The sequence below is a fragment of the Drosophila virilis genome, chromosome 2 (genome assembly GCF_030788295.1).
Source record: "Drosophila virilis strain 15010-1051.87 chromosome 2, Dvir_AGI_RSII-ME, whole genome shotgun sequence".
In the NCBI taxonomy this organism is placed as follows: Eukaryota; Metazoa; Arthropoda; class Insecta; order Diptera; family Drosophilidae; genus Drosophila; species Drosophila virilis.
In genome coordinates, this window is record NC_091544.1 from 26,655,394 (window position 1) to 26,677,494 (window position 22,101).

The 22,101-nt window shown below is 41.4% G+C and overlaps 6 protein-coding genes across 9 annotated transcripts; 4 read left to right on the forward strand and 2 right to left on the reverse strand.

The window, feature by feature from the left end:
* The first annotated feature begins 700 nt into the window (after positions 1 to 700).
* On the forward strand, positions 701 to 7,964 carry CCHa2 (neuropeptide CCHamide-2). 2 transcript variants are annotated; one of them, XM_015170560.3, is made up of 4 exons: positions 701 to 903; positions 5,615 to 5,695; positions 7,232 to 7,473; positions 7,547 to 7,964. In XM_015170560.3, the coding sequence occupies exons 2-4, from the start codon at positions 5,620 to 5,622 to the stop codon at positions 7,652 to 7,654; spliced, it is 426 nt and encodes a 141-aa protein (XP_015026046.1). In that variant the 5' UTR covers positions 701 to 903; positions 5,615 to 5,619; the 3' UTR covers positions 7,655 to 7,964. The 2 variants fall into 2 exon arrangements, with proteins under 2 accessions (XP_015026046.1, XP_002056077.1); XM_002056041.4 differs by lacking the exon at positions 701 to 903 and adding an exon at positions 4,614 to 5,034.
* Positions 7,965 to 8,597: 633 nt separating this feature from the next.
* LOC6632249 (WD repeat-containing protein 36) lies at positions 8,598 to 11,681 on the forward strand. The gene is made up of 3 exons (XM_002056042.3): positions 8,598 to 9,869; positions 9,934 to 10,371; positions 10,433 to 11,681. Exons 1-3 carry the CDS (start codon positions 8,705 to 8,707, stop codon positions 11,611 to 11,613), a joined length of 2,784 nt encoding a protein of 927 aa, XP_002056078.1. The 5' UTR covers positions 8,598 to 8,704; the 3' UTR covers positions 11,614 to 11,681.
* Positions 11,682 to 12,089: 408 nt separating this feature from the next.
* On the reverse strand, positions 12,090 to 15,262 carry Droj2 (DnaJ heat shock protein family (Hsp40) member A4-like). The gene is made up of 3 exons (XM_002056043.4): positions 15,076 to 15,262; positions 13,044 to 14,170; positions 12,090 to 12,974 (listed from the first exon to the last, which is right to left on the reverse strand). The coding sequence occupies exons 2-3, from the start codon at positions 14,142 to 14,144 to the stop codon at positions 12,864 to 12,866; spliced, it is 1,212 nt and encodes a 403-aa protein (XP_002056079.1). The 5' UTR covers positions 14,145 to 14,170; positions 15,076 to 15,262; the 3' UTR covers positions 12,090 to 12,863.
* A 143-nt stretch (positions 15,263 to 15,405) lies between these two features.
* Positions 15,406 to 15,886, forward strand: mRpS21 (mitochondrial ribosomal protein S21). The gene is made up of 2 exons (XM_002056044.4): positions 15,406 to 15,645; positions 15,704 to 15,886. Exons 1-2 carry the CDS (start codon positions 15,499 to 15,501, stop codon positions 15,818 to 15,820), a joined length of 264 nt encoding a protein of 87 aa, XP_002056080.1. The 5' UTR covers positions 15,406 to 15,498; the 3' UTR covers positions 15,821 to 15,886.
* An 85-nt stretch (positions 15,887 to 15,971) lies between these two features.
* LOC6632252 (uncharacterized protein DDB_G0280205) lies at positions 15,972 to 20,267 on the forward strand. 3 transcript variants are annotated; one of them, XM_015170561.3, is made up of 9 exons: positions 15,972 to 16,119; positions 17,380 to 17,481; positions 17,542 to 17,933; positions 18,041 to 18,490; positions 18,669 to 18,797; positions 19,211 to 19,517; positions 19,574 to 19,671; positions 19,737 to 19,866; positions 19,930 to 20,267. In XM_015170561.3, exons 2-9 carry the CDS (start codon positions 17,394 to 17,396, stop codon positions 20,046 to 20,048), a joined length of 1,713 nt encoding a protein of 570 aa, XP_015026047.1. In that variant the 5' UTR covers positions 15,972 to 16,119; positions 17,380 to 17,393; the 3' UTR covers positions 20,049 to 20,267. The 3 variants fall into 3 exon arrangements, with proteins under 3 accessions (XP_015026047.1, XP_002056081.1, XP_015026048.1); XM_002056045.4 differs by having other exon boundaries at positions 18,074 to 18,490; XM_015170562.3 differs by lacking the exon at positions 18,041 to 18,490 and having other exon boundaries at positions 15,973 to 16,119.
* A 480-nt stretch (positions 20,268 to 20,747) lies between these two features.
* LOC6632253 (uncharacterized) lies at positions 20,748 to 21,440 on the reverse strand. The gene is made up of 2 exons (XM_002056046.4): positions 21,276 to 21,440; positions 20,748 to 21,200 (listed from the first exon to the last, which is right to left on the reverse strand). The coding sequence occupies exons 1-2, from the start codon at positions 21,368 to 21,370 to the stop codon at positions 20,984 to 20,986; spliced, it is 312 nt and encodes a 103-aa protein (XP_002056082.1). The 5' UTR covers positions 21,371 to 21,440; the 3' UTR covers positions 20,748 to 20,983.
* Between the last annotated feature and the right edge of the window lie 661 nt (positions 21,441 to 22,101).

The window sequence follows — 22,101 nt, forward strand, 5'->3', positions numbered from 1 at the left end:
AGATGCGATAAGCTGCTGCTTTAGCAACAATTGAAAATAATTGTTGTAAACAAGTCAATTATGGCAAATCAATTAAAAACCACCCAACTATGTATGCAGGTGATTGTGGAAACTGCTTTGCGAATCAAAAGGCAAATTATTTGATTAACATCAAAAGCGGAAAAGTTTGACGGCTTGCGGCAAAGATGGCCTAGACGGCATAGACGTCAGCAGATGCCAACTGAATCCATTCATTGATATTCATTCATATCTATTCACATGACGCACTGCAGGCCAAATAAATCTGAGCAGCTCGCTAATTTGACATCCCACAAGCGGCTGGAGCGGCTGAAGCGACCGCCCTTTAGTCTAACACGGGGCATGGCAATGGGTGCTTTGGGCCTGGAGCGGACTGCGTTGTGCCAAGGTTCACAGCAGCGGATGCCTCTGCCTCAGATTTCGGGCACATTTGCGTCCGTCCAAATGCTGTGGCACCTACGCAAATGACTGGCACAAAAAGGCCATTGCATACAACCAGGCGGCGGTTGGCAACGCTTCGGGTATCATTCGGCTTGCCGCGCGCTTCTGATTGGCTGCGCCACAGTCACAACTACACCCACACACGCATGCACCCACACGCGCGCACACACGCACGCATTCGTCCTGCTGTATAAAGCTGGGCCGTGTGCTGTTAACGGTCTCAAACGAATTTTGGCTTTCATTCGAGCGACATCGACAGCAAACGCGCAAAAAAAAAGATTCAAAGTATTAGTTAACACTTTTGAGGTGCAGTGTGGCAGCATTGATTTGCAACGAACAGAGCTGATTACAAAATAGCTAAAACAAGGTGGCAATTTTATGTTAACCACAACCTTATACTCAATATATAAATTTTAAAAAATAAAAGTGAAAACTCACAAATTGGTAAGTGATTTTTGTACTTTACAGATTTTCCCTTTTAATTTCAAATTTTTAGTCCAAGTCTCAATTGCTTTTTCAGCCTGGCAAAATTATTGTTTGCTTAAGTTGCAGCACACATTTCCTATAGAGCCTCTGGCCCACCGCTCACACACACACACACACACGCACGCCCATTTTAATTGCCCCTTCGGTCATATTTTGTGGCCATGTTTATTTGTTCAATTTAATTGAATCAAATTAGATTAGTGGCCACTTGATGTGGCTTAGTTCAGCTTTGCTTTGATTGCGCGTTTCAGCCTTGTTATCATCATGTTGCGTTTAACTTTGCCATCCTGGTTGCTTTGATTAATTTTTTATAAGCCGCCAGGGGCTGCACTTGCTCGCGCAAACTTAAAAGTTGTGAATGCCGCCCACATTTGCCTAACATAAAATTAAACTAAAAGGCAAACAACTCCTACCAACAGCACCAGCTGCATAAATCCGCCCATTCTGATGTGCACACGAATACTTAAAATCTAAAAAAATAAACACCATAATTCGCTGCAGTTGCGCTATTCCCCCTGCCTTCGGAGAGCAACTTGTTGCTAACCTCATCAGTGTACCTTATGCATAAGACTTAACTCAATTGATTCTTAAAAGTTGTTTGTACCTTTGCTTCTGCTCAAAAAAAAAAAAAAAAAAAATAGAAATGTAAAAAGCATTAAAATATGAATTTCGTTCAGTATCAAGTGGGTCAAAATAGTTAAAAGATAAAAATCTAGATCTTAAACGTAATTCGGCGAGAAATATTCCATTTGATCTACATGAGTTCAGCACTCTTAGGGTTATCAGATATTGTTCAAGTTTTCCACTCTTAGCTGTTCACAAACACAATTAAAATATACATTTTTCTTATTTTATATTTTTTTTTATGTTTTATTAACTATGCCAAGAATCAGCAAGTAGTATCGGCTTTGTCAAATGGACAAAGTTTAAATAATAGTTGAGGATATTCTATTTAAACTATATGCAAAAGATTTATATAAACTTGATTCACAATTTTGATTTTATAAAGTTATAGACAGGGATATTTCTAAATTTGGGACACGCAGCAGCTGAAGTGCAGGCACTTTTCACTAATTTTGATACAATTCAAAGCCATATATCTATTTCAGTATACTCATCTCCTGTCGAGCTAATCCAACTAGAGTATATCTTTTGCACATATTAAAATGCGTGACGCATTCTCTGGCATAAATTAAATTGTAAGCGATACAAAAACGCAAAAACGCCTTCAAGTGGCTTTAAGCGTTTATTTGGTAATTCATAATAAGCTGCATTTGAAAATGAAAGCATATTAAAGAATCGAGCACTTTCAGTCTTTACTAGACTTATTGTCTAAGGGCAAATGAACAAAGAAGCAAAAGGTCAATCCTCAGGGTAATTATCTGGAGGATAAATTGACTTGTCCGCAAGGCTCATAATTAACTCGTGATACTAAACTGCACTTCATACAAATAATAATAATAATAATAAAAATAAAAATAATAATAGAAATAATAATAATAATAATAATAATAATAATAATAATAATAATAATAATAATGATAATAATAATAATAATAATAATAATATAAATAATGTTTATTATTATTAGTATACTCGTTTTATTGACAAATTAAATAACTCTTTAAGCCTTATTTTTTTTTAGTTGGTTTGGTAAATCTATTAAAATAAATAATTTTATTATTATTTGCTCTGGATCGCTTCAACACATTTTTTAATTGTACCTGCATACCTACAAATTCTATTTACACACCCACGATTATCTTATTATTTGTTATTATTGTTAAATATACATTACAATTAAAGAACAAAATAATATTTCATTATATAATAATGATAATAGCTAATATATAGCAGGTTAAAGTTAAACAAGACTGACTTAGAGAGAAAAAAAGTACCTAAAATATACAGTTTATAATATCGCTAAGCGAGAAAAGAGATAAATAGAGAGGGAGATAGCTAGAGAGAGAATCGCCAGCAATATAAGACATATCAGACACTCACTATCGCCCGTAAGCCTTACTTGAACTCATGAGGAGCGCATAGTAGGGCTCTATTAAGACAAAATACATACAAAAAATTTTATAAATTACAAAGCAGACTATCAAATAAACATGAATAAATAGTGCGATTCTCAAATAGATTCCTATTTTAAATTGCAGTAAGAGCAAGATAGTGAAAGGGAACTAATATAATAAATATATATTGATATATATTGAGAGAGAGAGAGAGAGAGAGATAGAAATGGAAACGGACGAAACGATACAGTTTATTAGAGCCCCAGCACAACCTGATAATTTAACACTTCTCACCAAAACCTGTCAATCTTTATGAGATAGATAGAGAGATGTTTGGAGAGAAAGAATTTAATAAAGATAATCTATATTGGATAGCTTGCATAAGTTGATAATATAAAACTTATCGGATTATCGGAATTAAAAGAAGCTTACTTGAACTCCTGAGAATCGCATAGTAGGGCGCTATTGAAAAGTGCAAGCATACGAAGAAGAAAAAATTACATACTAAACTACCATAGCTGAATTAAAACTACAGCTTAATTAAATGCTTTATGCGTTACAATTAGTGTTAAGTGTTCTAAAGTTGTTCGGCAACTGAAAACCACAAGAGACTGCAACAAATGTAAAACGCAAATGTTTTGAGCTGGCATTTAATTAGCTGTCATTTGTTTTTCCACTTGCCGAAGTAAGGCACAAAATGTAGCTCCCCAATCAGCGCACGACTATCAGCACGGCCTGAACTATATGGAATGCGATCAGCAGCGATCGGCCACCCGCCGGCCCATGCCGCAGGCACACTTTTAAAAACTGCGCGGGCATTATTAAGATGCCCATTATTCAAATATATATACGCTCACCCATGGCATATGTAAAGGTGATGTTTATATTTGCATTATCAGCTAGCTGCTGATTAGAAAAATTTCACACGGAATACATAAGGGTGCATGTACCTGAACTTTGCCTGGGCAGATGTTGATCGCGGATATTCGTTGCGATGCGGCTGGGATTGGGTAAGGGAATGGGCTGGAAAGCAACAGCACCTGGTGGAAAGTTTTACGAAATTGATTTATGTGTGCCAGTAGCCAGAGAAACGGATATTATATGTATTATACATAAGCCTATATAGATATAGATATAGATACAGATATAGATATAGATATAGATTGGCAGCAGCAGCTCATTAAATCGTTATTAGCTGACACTCTGCGCTGGGAAAATTGATAAGCCGCGGGCGTAGAGACCCATTCCTGCTGCCCATTGAAGTTGACACATGGCGCCGCTGTTCGCGGGCAGATTGATAAACAAAGTAATAACAATAATATTATTGTTTTTTCAGCGTGTAGGTGGGCATTGTTGATTTTTATTGCAGCACACACACACACACGCATAGACCGCACTTATCTGTGCTTATATTTAGTTCAGCTTGGGCTTGAAAATAAATCCCTTTTCGCGACTGAGCTTGAGATATTGGCATATTTTTAGCCAAATCTGAAGTGTCTGCAATCTGCAAAGTCTCGAATCGCAACGCGTGACACGATTCCAATTGCGATTAACGCTTCGTAATTTCTGTCTTATCAACAGCCCAGAGTCGAGAGTTTTATGTGGATTATATAGCGTACTGTCTCTGGCGCTGATGAACAGTCGCACAGTCGTTCAGTCGCCGGGCAGCGCTTGAAAATGTGAAAACGTCGACTCAAATTCGTGGGCAGCTAGAAGGCATAGTTTGGTGTTGCCGTCGTTGTGCTTGAATATAAAAATAGTTCACAATCAAATGAAACAAGTCAAATTCAATAGAAAATCCTGCAAAAAAACCCAACTCTATCTGTGATTATATATACATATATATATATATATATTTACAAAACGTACAAAGTTCCCGAGAAAGCAATATACACATATTTAGTATATATTTAATATACTTAGCAATTAAAATTGAATATTAATTATTGTGCTGCGCTGATAAACAAAGCAACTAGAAGTGTTATTATTTTTTTTTTTTTTGTTATGTCTTATTTGATTTGTTTGCTGTATATAAGCCAATAAAAATATCAACCGATCAGTTAAAACTGAGGTGAGTTTTTCATTGTCTATTACGTACGTACTGCACCTGGACACGCGACCTGTTCCGTTTTAAAAGAACATATAATTCGCTTGGCACACATGTCGTATGATTGATGGCACATGCCAGAAACGCGTTTCACATATATATTTATATAAATATGTATGAATATATAGTTCGTGCGAAATCCAAAATGAATTAGCTTTTATCTATGCATAGTCCTTTGTAAAATAGTTGCAAGCAGCTTGCTTAAGAAATTCAAAGCACGTAATAAACGCACATTTGCTTAAGTTGTGCCACACACACACACATACACACACACGCACACTAATTGCCTGTATGCGGGTGAAACATAAATCAAAGTTCAAAAGTTTTGCGCCCAGGATTAACTACTTAAATGCATGTGACTTGAGGATTGGATGTGTGTGCCGTGCTTTTCTAATTAGTGTAGCATATCCGCAGGGGCAGCCAGCCCATTGTCAGCAACTCAACAACAGGTGGGCGCCGCCACGCCCACTTACACACTCACACACACACACCTGTATAAGTACGCTCGCTTTAATTGCATGCCGTTTGTTCTGTTCCTTTGCAGTTAACATGAAATCCACAATTTCGCTGCTGCTGGTTGTCATCTGCACCGTCGTCCTGGCCGCCCAACAGAGCCAGGCCAAAAGTGAGTATTCGTTGTGCATGCGAAGGCCATTCGAAATGTATTCAAACATTGACTTATATTGCTTGCCACATGCCACTTAAGTTGTTATTCCAATGCGCATTGAATTTAAGCGCAAAAAACAAACCTGTAAATGGCTGACAAGCGGAAGTCACACACACACACGCGCACACACACACATACACAGCATCAATTGTTACAGTTTACATTTAACGGAAAACAAACAGAAGCTTCGACCTCGCGTTGACATCGTTGTCGCCATTGACATTGCTCCTTTGTGGCTTTGTTTATGCAGCTGCCGCCTCATCAAGTGGGGTGAATGGTGCGGGTGCGGGGGGACAGGTGGAAGGGGAAGGGGCGTGCAATTGCCACACGCAGCACAACTTTATTATGCATAAAAGGTGGACTGCACATAATTGGCTGCACTTACTTTCCTTTCATAATTTAGCCAGGAATCCCGAGGCAACAGATATAAAATGCACAACAAGAAAAATATCAAGCAGTTGCTACTGAAAACCCATTAAATAAAACTAAATTTATATCTAATTGAATTTTTAGGTCACGAGATCTTACTGGAATAAAATCGATTTCACAAAGCTTGATCAACATCAATAGTCGAGTCCGTCTGTCTGTCCGTCGATCCTAGAACCTATAAGAGCTAGGGGCTTCAACTTCCGAACGCAGGTCCCGCTCAGTACAAGTTTGTTTTTGATAATCGATAAATATCGATATCGAAATACTGTTTCTTGAGCAAATCCTTTAAATACATATATTTATTTCATTATTTATATTCCCACTAATTCCCAGTCAATTAAACATCTTAGTAGTTTAAAGGTTCTTTAATCTTGTGCTTGTTCTGGAATTTTGGCACATATGGCATAAATCAAACTATTAAATCAAACCAATATAATCAAAACTATTAAGTGAGGCACTTTCATTGCTAGCCTTCGATTCGGCAACTGACATTCAAAATAAGTTAACAAGCAGTTGTTAATGCTCCCGCAGCGACTTGCACGTTGAGCACATTAGGCCCAAAACAAAGTTCAAATGACAAGAAAAAGCGCCAACTCCCTCGTGAAGCTGCCTTAATAAAATGTTGTGTGCGAGCGGAAGCTCAAAAATAGCATCGAGTCAACAGTCAAAATAAACTCAGACGGTAAAGCAAAAAATAAAATACGAAAATAAAAATAAAAATAAATAAAACCATACTCCGAATAAAATATCACATACGCCTTGTCACAGAGGTCAAATGCTTATCAAAAGATGTCTCTCCAGAGCATTGGCAAGCGATTAAAGATTTCCAGTCCCACAGACCTGGGCACAGTTAATGTGTGTTCATAGAATTTTCACATAACGGTACAAGGTTTGCCCTTCTCCTGGGCATTGCAGACACGCATCGGGCTTAAACTTTTTGAGTCAGAGTGTGTGTGCTGGCGTGTGTGGGAGTTATATCGATTACAGTTTTTGCTTGAAGCAATCTCTTGCCAAAGTAGATGCTAGCTAATTCATTTTGCGATTTTGCATTTCGCAATTTTACAGAGGGCTGTCAGGCCTATGGGCACGTCTGTTACGGCGGACATGGGAAGCGGTCCTTGAGCGCGTCGGGCACCGGCTCCGGCAGTGCTGCGTCTGCCAATGTCGTTGGCCTCGAGCAGGAGTTTGTGCGTCCAAATGGCCTGCTGCCAATGCTGGCAGCTAATGAACAGGCGCCCGCCATGCCCGAACCGGAATTCGACGATTATCCGTCGCGTCAAGTGCTCTATAAAATAATGAAGTCGTGGGTGGGTTAACAACAATACCAAAATTTATACACATGACAAATATTTTAGTGCACAACATTTTCTCTCCATACAGTTTAACCGCCCGCATCGACCAGTACCTCGTCTAGGTGAGCTGGATTATCCGCTTTCAAGTTCCGGCGAGAGTTTTAACCGCGAAGTTGCGCTCAACACGCTTAACTAAGCTCAAAATCCAACTTGGCATTAACTACAGCATCAATTGAACCAAATGAATCACTTTCCCAAGCTGCAACAACAACAACAACAACAATTGCTTACACAGCAACAACAACAACAACATTATCAACTACTTATTAATGTTAATTAAAATTGTTTCATAGGTGTCTACACATAGCGCAAGAAATTTTTCCTAAATGCATAAACTGTGAAAATTGAAAATTAACTGAAATTTTTAAGGGCTGGTAAAAATTTCGGTGTACAAAATAAAAAAAAAATAACAAAAACGTTTTCAATAAATCACAAGAAAAATGCTATGGCAAATGTTTTTTTATTGCTTTTATTAACATTTGATTAACTTTTGTATGAAACAATCGAAAGACTATACACATACGTAGTTTGTAGTATTACTTAACACAAATTTTATTTCAAAATAACCGAAAACTTTAAATGGTCACCAGAGCTTTTATTAAAACTATGTTTATGAATATGCGAGTTATTTAATAAAAACGAAATTCAAAATTGAAAAATATTTTCTTTGAGCGTTTAATTTATTTAAATTACTTTTTGTCTGCACAAATATTTTTGGGTATTTAAATTAAACTGTCATGTTCGATGACAAGGTATTAACTAGTTGATTTATCGATATTGCTTGTACACAAACGCACACACTTCGATTGTTATCGATAGCTTCAACAGCTGTTTAATATTCCCGAATGCATATTTTACATTCTGTTAACACTCGCATTCAAACATAAGTATTTTTCTACACACTATTATGAATATTACGCCTTGTTGAGAGTTTGATAGTGTTTTTAATTTTGTAAAGTAAACACATACATCAATTTCTTTGACAAGTATTGTAGTTTTTAAAATAACCGACTTACAGTTTTGATAGCATTGCTCTGTTATGTTAACATTGATTTACAGTTTTGAATACTCTGTTTCAGGCTTGGAAATATTGGTCTTAACACACGTGCTCTGATGTTGCGGGTAAACATGAGAATCGCGAAATATTATTAAAATATCACAGGAAAAGACTTGAGTTAAATTAAATATGACGCATCTGCGCGCAGAGGACAGTTCGGTAGCGGAGGAGAAAGAATCCCGGGGAATTATTAGGGAGAGCAGCCAGATATTCCGACGAAACCGCGCGCTCGGCTATGTCAGCAACCAAGTGCCGGCCGTGACGCGCTATGTGCAGCGCCGTCGAGACACGTTGCTGATTACATGCATCGGCCGCTCCTTCCAGGTGTACACGGCCAGTCATTTGCGTCTGCTGCACGTCAGCGGCCTGCACCCCGACGATATAACTGCCTTGGCCACGGACAGACTGCACACATACACGGCCAGCAACAAGTGTATCTATGCCTGGCGCGCGGGCAAGCATGTACGGCACGTGTATCGGGGTCATGAGCGTGATGTGCATCTGTTGCTGCCCTTTGGCGGAAACCTGATTGCCGTGGATCGTGGCAATGTGCTGAAAGTGTGGAACATACCCACGGACGATGTTTATCTGGATGTGCCCTTCAAGGAGGATGAGTTTCTGATAACGGCTCTGGCTCATCCGCCCACCTACGTCAATAAAATTGTGCTGGGCTCACAGCAGGGCCAGCTGAAGATCATGAACATCAGTAAAAACAGCATTGTGTGCACCCTCAGTCGCCATCCCAATCGGGTGACCTGTATCGAGCCGGCGCCAGCACTGGATGTGGTGGGCGTTGGACATGCTGATGGCACAATTATTGTTTTGAATCTGAAATTCGATACAGTGCTGATGGCCTTCAAGCAGGAGTGGGGCCTGGTCACCCAGCTTACATTTCGTACAGATGGTCCGCCCATAATGGTATCCGCCTGCAGCAACGGTTATATGGCCTTCTGGAACTTGGAGGAACACAAATTGGCTGGCCAACTGCAGGCGCATGAGGAGCAGGTGACCACGGCTATATGCCTGCCCAGCGAGCCGGTTGTCTTCACCACATCTCCGGACAATTCCATGAAGCTCTTTATATTCGACATGTCCGATGGTGGCGCACGGCAGTTGCGCATACGCGAGGGTCACACAAAGCCACCGCTTTGCATACGCTACCATGGCGGCACCGGTGTTTCCATATTGTCCGCCGGAGAGGATAGTACCTTACGTGTGTTCTCTACCATCTCGGAATCGCTGAACAAAAGCATGGGCAGAGCCACCTACAATCCCAAGGCGACCAAGAAGAAAAGTAATTTAATCAATCCAAATACTCTCTGTCCCTCTATGACTCCCAATTCACTTACAATTCACAGATCGCTTTCAGTATGATAAGTACAGCATGCCGCCGATTCTGGAGTTCACCTCAGATGTGGCACGCGAAAAGGAATGGGACAACATTGCCGCCATACATGCGGGCATTATACAGACGACCACTTGGACCTTTCACAAGAGCCGTTTAGGCGAGCATCGCCTGGTGCCAAAACAATTTCAAAACAAAAATCGCGTCAACTTCCAAAGCGAGACCACATGCATCATATCCACCAACTGCGGCAACTTTGTCATCATTGGTTACAGCAGCGGCGATGTGGAGCGGTTCAACATTCAGTCCGGCTTGCATCGCTTAAGCTATGGCGGGTTCCATCCGGCGCATGAGGCAGCTGTGCGTGGTTTGGCTTGCGACAACCTGAATCAGTATGTGGTTTCTGGCTGTTCCAAAGGCCTCGTCAAATTCTGGCCGTTCAAGGGCAATAGTGAGTGTGTGCTGAAACTGTATTCTTGACCAACGAACCCAACCCTTTGCTTATTCCGCAGCTCAAAAGCCGACTGCCGTGCTGCGTTTGGCGGACGGCGTTGCTCTTATGCGGCATCATCGCGAAAGCTCCATGCTGGCCATTGGCCTGGACACATTTAAGATCTATGTGGTGGACATGGAGACGCGTGTAATTGTGCGCAAGTTCATTGGCCACACGGCAAAGCTCAACGATATGACCTTTAGTCCAGACAGTCGTTGGCTTATCACCGCCTCCATGGACTCTACTATTAAAGTGTGGGATATACCTTCATCCTATATGATTGATCACTTTCGCGTGGAGCGTCCCTGTATCTCGCTGAGCATGTCGCCCAGTGGCGATTTTCTGGCCACGGCGCATGTGAACCTCCTCGGTATTTACCTGTGGGCAAATAAGACGCTGTTCAATCAGATTTCGTTGCGTTCCATTGATCCAAACGAGCCTGCACCCTATGTGGGTCTGCCCACAAATATTTGCGATGCCATGGATCTGGAAGACGCCATGCAGGAGCTGGGCATTGACAATGACGAAGATAATGTGGAGCTTGGCGAGGAGATTGATGCCAAATACGAAACACCCAAGCAGCTATCGCCCGAACTAATTACACTGTCAGGCCTAGCTGCCTCGCGCTGGCAGAATCTGCTTGACCTGGAGCTGATTAAGCAGCGCAACAAACCGAAGGCACCACCCAAAGGGCCCAAACAAGCGCCCTTCTTTCTGCCAACGGTGTCAGGCCTGGAGCTGCGCTTCGATGTTAGCAATGCGCCTACAAGCAACGATGGCTCCCGAGTGCTGCAGGTCTCCTCCTTCAACAATCTAACCGCCTTTGGCAAGCTGCTGGAGGCAACTGCCACAAGCAACGATTTCAATCCCGCCATGCAGCACATCACCCAACTGGGTCCGTCAATGGTGGACTTTGAGATCAAATCGCTGCATCCCGACGCTGGCGGCACTATGCTCGCCATGCGGCAGTTCCTCAAGCTTATCGAGTTCATGCTTGGCACGAATCAAGACTTTGAACTGGCGCAATCCTATCTAAGCGTTTATCTTCGCTCCCACGGCCTCAGCCTGACAGAATCACCAGAGCTCATCAAATCCCTGCGCAGCGTCTCGCAGGTGCAACAGTTGGCCTGGGAGCGCATCGAGAGCAAACTTATCTACGGCACAGGCGTCGTCGCAGCACTGCGTAACTTTGCGCATTAGTTTGACATATTATTTCTCTACTTTCTACCATGTTTGTAAATAAATTGGTAACACATTTAAAAACTTAACTATGGTGTTTTAGATGAGAGTCATTTAGGGTCATCAACAAAAAGATCAGAACGCGGAATCATACACTTTGTAGATAAATCAAGTCAGCTGGTCCATTGATATACCTTTTTGGACTTGTGCGGATGAGGACTACGGATTCGCACAATCTGGAAAAATACCGCCGCAAAATATAATTTGGAATTTCGTTCCGCAATATAAAGGGTTGAAGAATATTCCATTTCTTTAATTTCCCATTATAAAATACTTAAAAAAAAAAACATTTGAAATAAGTTATCAATTATTAAATTTCTAATATATTATCCGAATTTTTGCATATGAGATTAACTCGGAAGCTGAGCGTCCGCTCAATTAACAAGTTATTTCTCCAACTCAAAAACGAACTGAAATAAGAAATAGGATGCACAATGTTTAAGGTTGAAATTGTGTATTAATTATTTTATTTGTTATATCCGTTTAATCTAACGCTTTTATTTATGCTGGAATTAAATAACTTAAACTTGTTCCTAGACGCGATCGTGCGCGAACTTTTAATATGCGGTTCTAGTGGCGACTGATTTAAGGTTGTTTTTGTTTTTCATGTTTTTTTTTTGTTTCGTTTTGGGGCTCCTATTGTCAACTCATATCCAACTCAACATAAACGGAATAAAACAATATACTTATAGTTTTATATATATATAGTTTTCGAACCACGCGTTAAAAATGTGCATATTTTGATAAGTATTTTTAGTTTTTGTTTTTATACCTAAATATCGTAATTAGCATATCTCGTAGTCTGAAGAGCAAATCTCTGATATCCTAAGCCATATAACTTCAAATTTGTTTCTTAAATTTCGGCTTCTTTATGTTAAATGTTTGCGAGTGTATTTTGCTTGGGATATTACAATGAATGCGAGTGCCACCCGAATATGGTGGTACCGGTGCTATAGTGGTTGGTGTTGTTGGAGGTGGTGTGGTGCCAGGTGTTGTTCTGATAGGCGCCTGTGTTCAGGGGGGCAGCAACTGGTTTAGATTCGGGGTGTTAAGACGTCTTGTTTTGGGTTACAATAGAACGCAGGGCGAGCGTACACACTCCATATCGCTTGGTTTGGATATAGACATTGTTTTTTTTTTTTGTTTCTTTTTTTCTGTTGTTGTTTTAGATTTTGTTTATGTTTTGTGTTGTAGTTTTAAGTGTAGGCCGCTTAACTGGATGTGCACTGTTGAACGCGCGGTCCATCTTGATAGCCACCCTCATCCTCGTCGTAGGCCATGCGCTGGTGTTGCTGGCGACGTTGTTTGGGATCAAAGTCCTCCTGCAAATTCGTAGACAAAGATTACATTAGTTATGCTAGGGTACCTTGAATGAGTTCTGATTGACTTACCAAAACTGTATGCTCTGCATCAACTGGAATGTCAATCTCTGGCGCCGGTGGCAAGCACTGCTTGAGCGTCGGTATAACTGATGGGTTGATCACATCGGGGAAAATGACCTCAAACTGTATGATTAGCGTGCCCTTCTCCATGGGATTTTTGAATATAGGCATGCCCTCATCTGCGATACACTTGGTCATTTCATGTCGTATAACTTCGCCAGGTTGCGTGGCCACCAGCAGATCGCGATCATCCAGCGTCTTGACAATGCGCTGGAACCCACACAACGCTTCGACCAGCTGGAGTGGCATTTTCATCATTAGATCCGTGCCGGCATGTACAAAAGTTGTATGCTCCTTTTCGTCCAATAATATTATGATATCACCCGGTTGAGATTCGGGCTCGTGATCGCCCTCGCCTGTAAATACAATCTTCTGACCATCCCGCATGCCTTTCTCGATGTGCACCTCCAACACCTTGCGCTCCCGCACAGTTTTGCGTCCGTTACAGTTCTTGCAACGATCCTTCTCCTGTATGGTCTCACCGGTGCCGGAACACTTTCGGCACACCTGCTCGATGTGTTGCACAATGCCGGGCGCGATCTGTTGCACGCGTGTCTCAACACCGTTGCCGCGACACTGGACACACTTCTCGATGCTGCCCTTCTTGCCGCCGCGGCCCTCGCACTTGTCACAAATCACATTCTTCTGCAACTGCAGTTTGCGCGTTGCCCCATTGTACAGCTCCTCCAGCTGTACTGACATCTGGTGAACGACATCCTTGCCGCGTCGTTCACGACGACGACCGCCGCCGCTACCGCCAAAGCCGGCGCCAAAGAACTTCTCAAAGAAGTCCATGGGATTGCGGAAATCACCGGAATCGGCGCCACCCTTCTTGATGGCCGCCTCACCGCCCTCATCGTACACCTGACGCTTGTCCGCATCGGAGAGCACCTCGTACGCCTGCGAGATGGCTTTGAATTTTTCACCCTCATTAGGATTCTTGTCTGGATGGTATTTCAGCGCCAATTTTCTGTAGGCTTTCTTCAGCTCATCAGGTGTTGCGTTGGGCTTCACGCCCAGCAGATCGTAATAGCCCGTTTCTTTGACCATTTTAGCTGTTGCCTTTTAAACTTTAACTGCAAGCACAAACGATTACAAAATTTCGATTACTCAGGTTGCCATATATTTATAAATTTTTGATTTTTTTTTTTGTTGTGCGTGTAACTGGTGCTTCCGGCATGCGAAAAAAATACATAAAAAAATCAAGGTCAGTAGATAATGCGCTGGCAAAGCACCACGTTTTCTAGAAATTTTCTATTTCAATTCGCTTTTATGTTCGGTTTTGGATACCACTTCGACGCGACACAGCTGACTCTGCCCCTCTCTCTATGTCGAGCACTCACACTACTCATTGGCGCACAATTGTATTGACGCAAACACACCGACACACACACACACACACACACACACGAGCAGAGGTATATATGTACATAAGCTTCTAGAAAATTTCGTCAGCATTGCGCAGCCCTGGTCACCGTAACCGTTGCCCCTGCGCGAACAGCGGCACAAAGCAAACGCATGATAATGTGAAAAAAGCACACCAACACAATGACGAGGTGAAAAGCAACGTGCAAAAAAAAAAAAAAGAAAACGCTGTAGAATTTTCTATTGATTTATGTGCGATTTTCGTATGTCCCTCGTCAATTGTGCAAGCTGCAGCGCCCTGCCAGACACATGCATGTACATACTTACGCGTTAGTATGTGTGCACAAGCTGAAACATGTGCCGCGCAGGACGCTGCGTCAGAGGAAAGTAATTGGGGTAGAGACAAAGAAAATTCAGCTATCGCCAACGGCTTGAATCGATTTTGCAAAATGTGCAGCAGTGCATCGACGCACCAAAGTTCACCAACTGCTTGCGTAGGGAAAAATTACAATTACCTATGATTACTTAACAAAGAGTGGGCAAAAATGTAGTACCAAATACACACACAATGTAAATGCCTGCGGAAATAATTAGTTCATTGCTTAGTTGCTCTCACCTTTTATTGCAGTAGTTCGCCGAGTATTCGAGTATTTGTTCTAATAGTTATATATATATATATATGTATACCGTTTTTCAGTACGCTTTAAGAGTTACACTTTTACTACAATTTTTAATCTATTTCGAATACTTTTTCAGCAGCCTGCTATCGCTATATGAATCCGCCACGCTTGTTGTATGAAAGATCGAGAATATATTAGGGGTGGCAAATATAACAATATTTATAGGTAGCAATACTGTCATAGTAACGAGTCATTTATCTGCAGATGCAGCCCTGTTAAAAATGCGCAGTCTGGCAGCCCCATGAGCTTTTAACCGTACGGTCACACTTCTTACAACAGCTGTCTATTGCGACCTGGTTATTCAACTCGGACGAAATAAACAGCAAATTAAAAACTAAAGTCTAAATTAAAAAATCAAAATGAGACATGCTCAATTTTTGGCACGTACAGTGTTCGTGCATAACAACAACGTGGATGAGGCTTGCCGTTTGCTAAACCGCATTCTCGGCAAGGAGGAAATCTTTGATCAATTTCGGCGCACGCGTTTCTACGAGAAGCCCTACCAGGTGCGTTCACAATCAATGTACGGTTTTTAAACATTTGCTAACATTTGCTATTTTACAGGTGCGCCGTCGTGTAAATTTTGAAAAGTGCAAAGCCATCTACAACGAGGACATGAATCGGAAAATTCAATTTGTGCTGCGAAAAAATCGCGTGGATCCCTTTCCGGGCTGCAGTTAAATGTTACCGATTATCAATTTTGTGCATTTGTTATTTAAATGATAATAAAACATGGTTAAGAAACGAGCACTCGATAAACATATGTAAGCACATTTATCGGCGACTCAAGCTTTCAGCAGAGCTTTTGTCCTTGCAGCGTACGGATTTTTACCCGCTGGCTTTAGAGGGTTATAACGCTTAAGCGGCAAGAGCGAGCTTTCAACTTTTTGGCCAAACAATATGCAAGTAGCTCTCGGGTCAGAGTCTTCTCTGCTTTCGTGCGGTTAGGACGCCTTTTTACAGTAATATACGGTACTAAGGTAAAAGTGTAAAACTAAGTTGTAAATTTTCTAAATTTTGCGCTTTAAAAGCATTTTGTTATGTTAACATAATGTTATTTATGTTATATGAAAATATAGCACACTTATGAGCGTTGCCTTATCGTTTTTTTTTTGCAACGCGTTTCTACATGTGCATCTACTTAGTTTATGTGTGTGCGTGTGTGTGTGCATGCATGTATGTATATGTGCATGCTTGTGCTGCATTTGTAACATAATTTTGGCAGTGGTATCATTTTTGCTGCCCCAATACAACACCAAGTGGTTTTTAAGGCTCGAACGTGCTTAAGTGCTCCCGAATGCATCGATAATACGCTTTTGTGGCCAATCCACTAAATATACTGCGTATTAGTGTGAGTCTGTGTGTGTGTGTGTGTGTGTGTGGGTGGTTGGGTGGTTTAGTTGCGGACCACAGCATAAAGTTCACTTTACATCAAAGTTGGCGTGTTTCGCTTTTACAAGCCCTGTCGCCCCCATTGACGAGCCCCAAGCTTGTTGTTGCGGCCCCTTCTTGTGATACCCTTGCAAAGGGCACACTCATTTTGTCGCACGTTATAAAGTATCTATACTATATGTATGCAAAAGTAAGCCAAGTAAACTAGAATTTCATTTACCATAATTTAGTAGAGCTTATACCAAATGTTTATACCCTATATACCATATCAAATATCAGATCTATTGTACGTTTAAACACAACTTCTATAACATTGGAACTATCTACATATGTATTTAAATCTAGACCAAAGTTGGTCTTCACTTTCTAGAGTTGCTTCTCTTGCTCTGCTTCGTTCTCTTCTTGATATAGAAGCTGGCATGGGAACTATCTGCTTGAGTCTGGACCAAACTTGACCTTAACTTTGCTCTGCTTTTATCCATATCAGGGTACTACACTTTATATATATATATATACTTAGCTTTCATATCGATCAGTCGGCAATTGAATCTGGCCGAGGCGGTTATGTCAGCAAGGGTATTTAGTATTCGACGCTAGGAAATTAAGTGTTATTTCTTGTAAGTTTTTGTTGTTTGGTTCAGCTTTGGTTTGGCCGTTTTTACTGCCGCTGTTTTATCGATTTCTAGTGTTATTTTTAGCATTATTTATTTGCATTTTTGTGCGTGTATTTGTGCTCTGCTCTCTTTACGGCACACACACACACACACATGCAGAGGCACACTTTGCACATGTGTGTAATGAAATTTTTGGCAGCTAATAAAATGGATTACGTCGAATGTAATTTTTAGCTCGCGCTTACGCTATGCTCGGCAATAGATTCGTGGCGGCCGTCTTGGTGGCCAGCTGCAGCCTAGCTCAGGCCTATCCAGCCCTCTTGCCATATATCTACAGTAAGTCGGTCTGCAAGTATCTGCATATGTAAATAAATACATAAGCATTCGTGTGCTTAGCTCCATCGAAGCGCGGCGATGCAACCTTTCCATTGATCGAGGACGATGTGGTCGAGCTGGATCAGCTGCGGCAGGAGCCGCAGCCTGTTGTGGGCAAGCGCCAGCATGATGGCAGCACGGTGCGCACAACAACCACCACAAAGGAGAGCATTGAGAAGGTGATTGCGGCTCCGGAGGCGGGCGGCAAGGATCAAAGCTTGCATCTGATTCCCGATCTGGAGCGGCAGCTGGAGGTGGCCACGCCGTTGATGTCCATGTCGACCACAACCACCACAAGCACATCGGCCACCACGACTACGGCGGCCTTTAAGGATGATGGCGAACGTTCACAGCTCGAGGAGCCGAAAACGGCTGGAAAGCCAGCGACCGAGCCGGGCGCACCGCATGCCAAGGTAAAAGCCCATGCCCATGCTTAAGTCCTCTCCCATATGCCAATTTATGTATGTATGCCCATTCTTGTGTCTTGTAAATGCCAATATGTGTCTTTTGAAAATCCAAGTGTATATCCACGAAACCACCCAAAAATCAACAGGCTTTCTACGGTGCAGCGCGTCTAGCGTTTGGCCAAAATCCCGAGGTGTTGCCCACATCTCCCACGTCCACAACAACGTCCACGTCTACGTCTACGTCCACGTCTACGTCTACGACCACGCCCACTTCCACTTCGACAAGCACAAGCCCAACAACAACAACAACTGCAACGCCAGCTGCCAGCACAGAAGCGGCTTCGGTCGAGCGCGATGCCCAGCCTGTCGAGGATTTGGCTGGCGAGCCAGCGGAGAATGCCGCAGAGACAGAGGCAACAGCTGCCACGGCTGATAAATTGCCTGGGTCTCAGCATAATCACGATGTCAACAAGGAGACAATTGGCGACATATTGATCGATCAGCTAGAGGCGGTGGCCAAGACCACCGAACGGCGCTCCGGCATGCCCCATATGACGGCCAAGGTTCTTATGACTACTCACGTAATCCATGCATATCGGCAACGAATTGGCTAACCCAACTAAATTTATATGTCTATTCGAACACAATCCGCACTTTTGTGACCACCTCCCCAACTACTTTTGATATGTCCTGACACTGTTTCTTCTTTTCTCTTTCCCTCTCTCTCGCTCTCTTTTTCAGACCGCCCAGAGTCTGTTGCGCAATCCGAATGGCCAATACTCCTCCTTCGATATGGCTCAATACGTCTTCTGGACTGGCGATGAGACGGGCGTTGCCAGGGCAGTCGAGGAACTTATCGATGAGAATTTGGTGGGTTTTGTATCTATCTATCTATCTATCTATCTATCTATATAGCAAGACAGCTTCCTGATAAAATAACTAACATAGTAATACGCATGGGTTAAAAAGGATATATTGGTTTCCGGCTTTATAATCATATCCAGGAGCTTATAAGAGCTAGAGACAACCAAGTTGAGTATAGTACACACAGATCCAGAATAGCTCTGGGCTTCAGTATTGATGGATATTTGAATAGTATATGTAAATATGCCTTGAAAGCATTATCCATAGTGTGGGGTTAAGGGAAGAAGAGACAAAGCCTGTGTGCCGAGAATATATTTGAAGGCAGTTCGGCGGGGTTCAGGGCTTAGGGTTCATTTACACATATACTATTATATATTTATATTCAAGCTTATCTAAATAGTTTTTGCAACTTTTTGCAGATTACCAGGGAGAGCGCTCTGAAGTTTTTGCGTGATATTCGTTTGGGAATTGAGTTCCTGCAGCGCTCCTATACCAATCGTATTTTCCCCGAGGAGCTGCGTCAGAATCATTTGAAGCGAAATAGTCTGCCCAGCAGCTCAACCACATCGACCACAACAACCACAACTAGCACGACCACGGAGAAGCCATTCATTCACCTGGAAATCGATTCGGAGGGGGTTACACCTGAGGTAGGCCGAGGCAAATCGCTGGACAGCTTCACCTTCTGGAGCAAGCTCAAGGCGCTTGACAACGAGAGTCCTCAAGGTAAGCGGAAACTGAAAATATTCCATACCTGAATTGATACCAAGTGTATATTGTAGATCTAACGGATTATGATGATACCATGGGTCGGGCCAAAATCGTTGAGTATTTGTACAATGAATACAGCTTAGAGGAAATACTGTATAAATTGGCCAAGGTAAGTTGCCTAACGAACTTAGCTGCCGGTACATGGTAAAGTAGATGGTAACTTTTACCCTCAAGGTAATGTTTGCCCAGTCCCTGGCACACGGTTCCGATGAGGCCCAACAGGAGTTGCAGAAGCTAACCGAGTTCCTGGAGCGTGAGGGCAATCTGGGTGTTATACCTGTGGATTTGCAAAAGAAAGTCTTACGTGAGTTAAATGTTAATAATATTAAACACAACAATGTGCATTTCAACAAAACTTATGCTCCAGGTGTGCTGCTCACCGCCTTGTCGGACACTCTGACCGAACATCCGGAGCTATTGCCAGCAGCGCGTCTTAACTTGGCCAATCCATTTTTCAGGCTTCCAATGCATGCTCCCGGCCAATAGAGCGTTGCGATCGGAGCTTGTGAGCGTTATCGAAAGTATATGCATAAATATACACTAATAATCCATATTGAATATTAACTAACTAAGTTATTAGCAGCTGCATAAAACAGATTCATATAATTATTCTGTTTCAAGTTGTTAAACATAGACAGAAATGCGCTCTCTCGGAATTGGTATTGGTCCAAAATTGAACTTTCTATAAAAATGAAAACAACACAATTTAATTTCGCTTTTATCAAGTGTAAAATAGCAAAATACTCTCGTGATATTTTTGGCAAGTTAGAAAGTGCGAGAAAAGGCAAAATTTTTATATTCAAAATATATGCGAAATATGCATGAGAAAATCAACCAAGCAAAAGAGAGACTTGCGCTATTTAAAAATCAAGTATATATATATATTTGTAGATTCTTGGTATGCTTGCTTATATTTGATATGAGTTAGTTGGCAACACTTAAGAGGTTGAAGTTGATGATAATGTTCTTTGTTAGCTGAGGCATCGTTTTTTGCTCCCCCTTGAATATTTAAAATGAAGCAGGAAAGGGCTTTAAGTCCGCATATATCAGTAGCAAATAGAACTGCTTATATACATAGATATATACTTTTTGTTCGATATCGTAAGTCCCCAGATATATATATATATATATATATATGCATACGTACATGTACCCTAGCAAGGAAATACATAGCTAACAAGTTGCTTATTGATTGAGAATTGTTTAATTATTTGTTGAATTACCTTCGTTTTTTTTTTTTTGGCCAATTAATTCAAATGTAAAATGTGTATGTGTGTATGTAGAAGAGAGAAACAAAAGAATTATTGTTTCAAATATACATTCTAATAATATATATGCTGTATATTGTTTAAAAACAAATCAAACTCTTTTATGGTATACTTAATTATTATTAGTATAAGTCCTAACTTTCTAGTTAGTAGCTATTGCTGCTTCTTGGGCTCTGCGTCTGCGGGCCTGGAGCCATCGAGCAGCTTATTTATCTGCTCCTCTGTTAGGGGCTCGTTGCTGTCGAAGATCTTTTCAATTTCGGCACGCTCCTCCGGATCCATGTCCTTGCCATATTGCTTGGCTATGGCTTCCAGTCGCTCCTGGTTCTGCTTGAAACGTTTGGGCAGCCAAAATATCGTTTGCACCATTCTGAAAAGTTTTCAAATGTTCGTCTTTCAGTTCAACAGTTTTACTATCACATATGTATGATTGGATATAGCCAACCTGAGGAATATAAAGCCCGTTATGGCCAACAATATGCAGAGTGCAGACGTCTTCAACATGGTCCAATAGTCCACAACAACTTGCTGATGCTTCATTTTGATGTTCGATTCAAATTGAATCCTTTCACGTCAACGCAACCGTATCTAATAAATTGTCATATGTCTAGTTTTCGGTTTGCTCGAGGAACAATTTTGAATGTTGTGGCCGCGTCGTCATGGATCCGTGTCAAATATGTGACATATACACATGGAATCTCTGAAAATCAATATAATAATATTCCGGCTGCATACGTGTCTCGCTTCTATGTATGAAGCGTTGACCTAGACCCATAGAAGTCGGTCCGAGCGTATAGAAATCAATAGCAGCTCAATATGATTGTGTTCCCGAAATAAAAGTAAGAAAACAATAGAAAAACAGTTTTGATTTTAATTGAATTAAATAGTATTTTGGATGCATATGTTTATCTCGGTTAGGTTTATGTAGAACGACCTGTGATCTGGACCCAAGATCTGAAGGTACAGAAATCAATAGCAGGTCCACGATTATGTTTCCGAAATAGCAGAACGGATAATAAAATCAAGGGGAAAATCTAATGTTCCCGAAAATCAAAACAGCTAAAATACATATGAAAGTAACTTAATTCCAAGATAATTAAACAAAAATTTTGGATATATTTCCATGTCTCGATTAGGTTTATGTGAAGCGTTGACCCAAAGAAGACCTTCAGAAATTCATCATGATATTCCCAAAATTATTTTGCGCCAAAATAGATCAGATAAAATACAATTTTGGCTGCAAACGTGTTTTATTACTATGAGACTAGTTG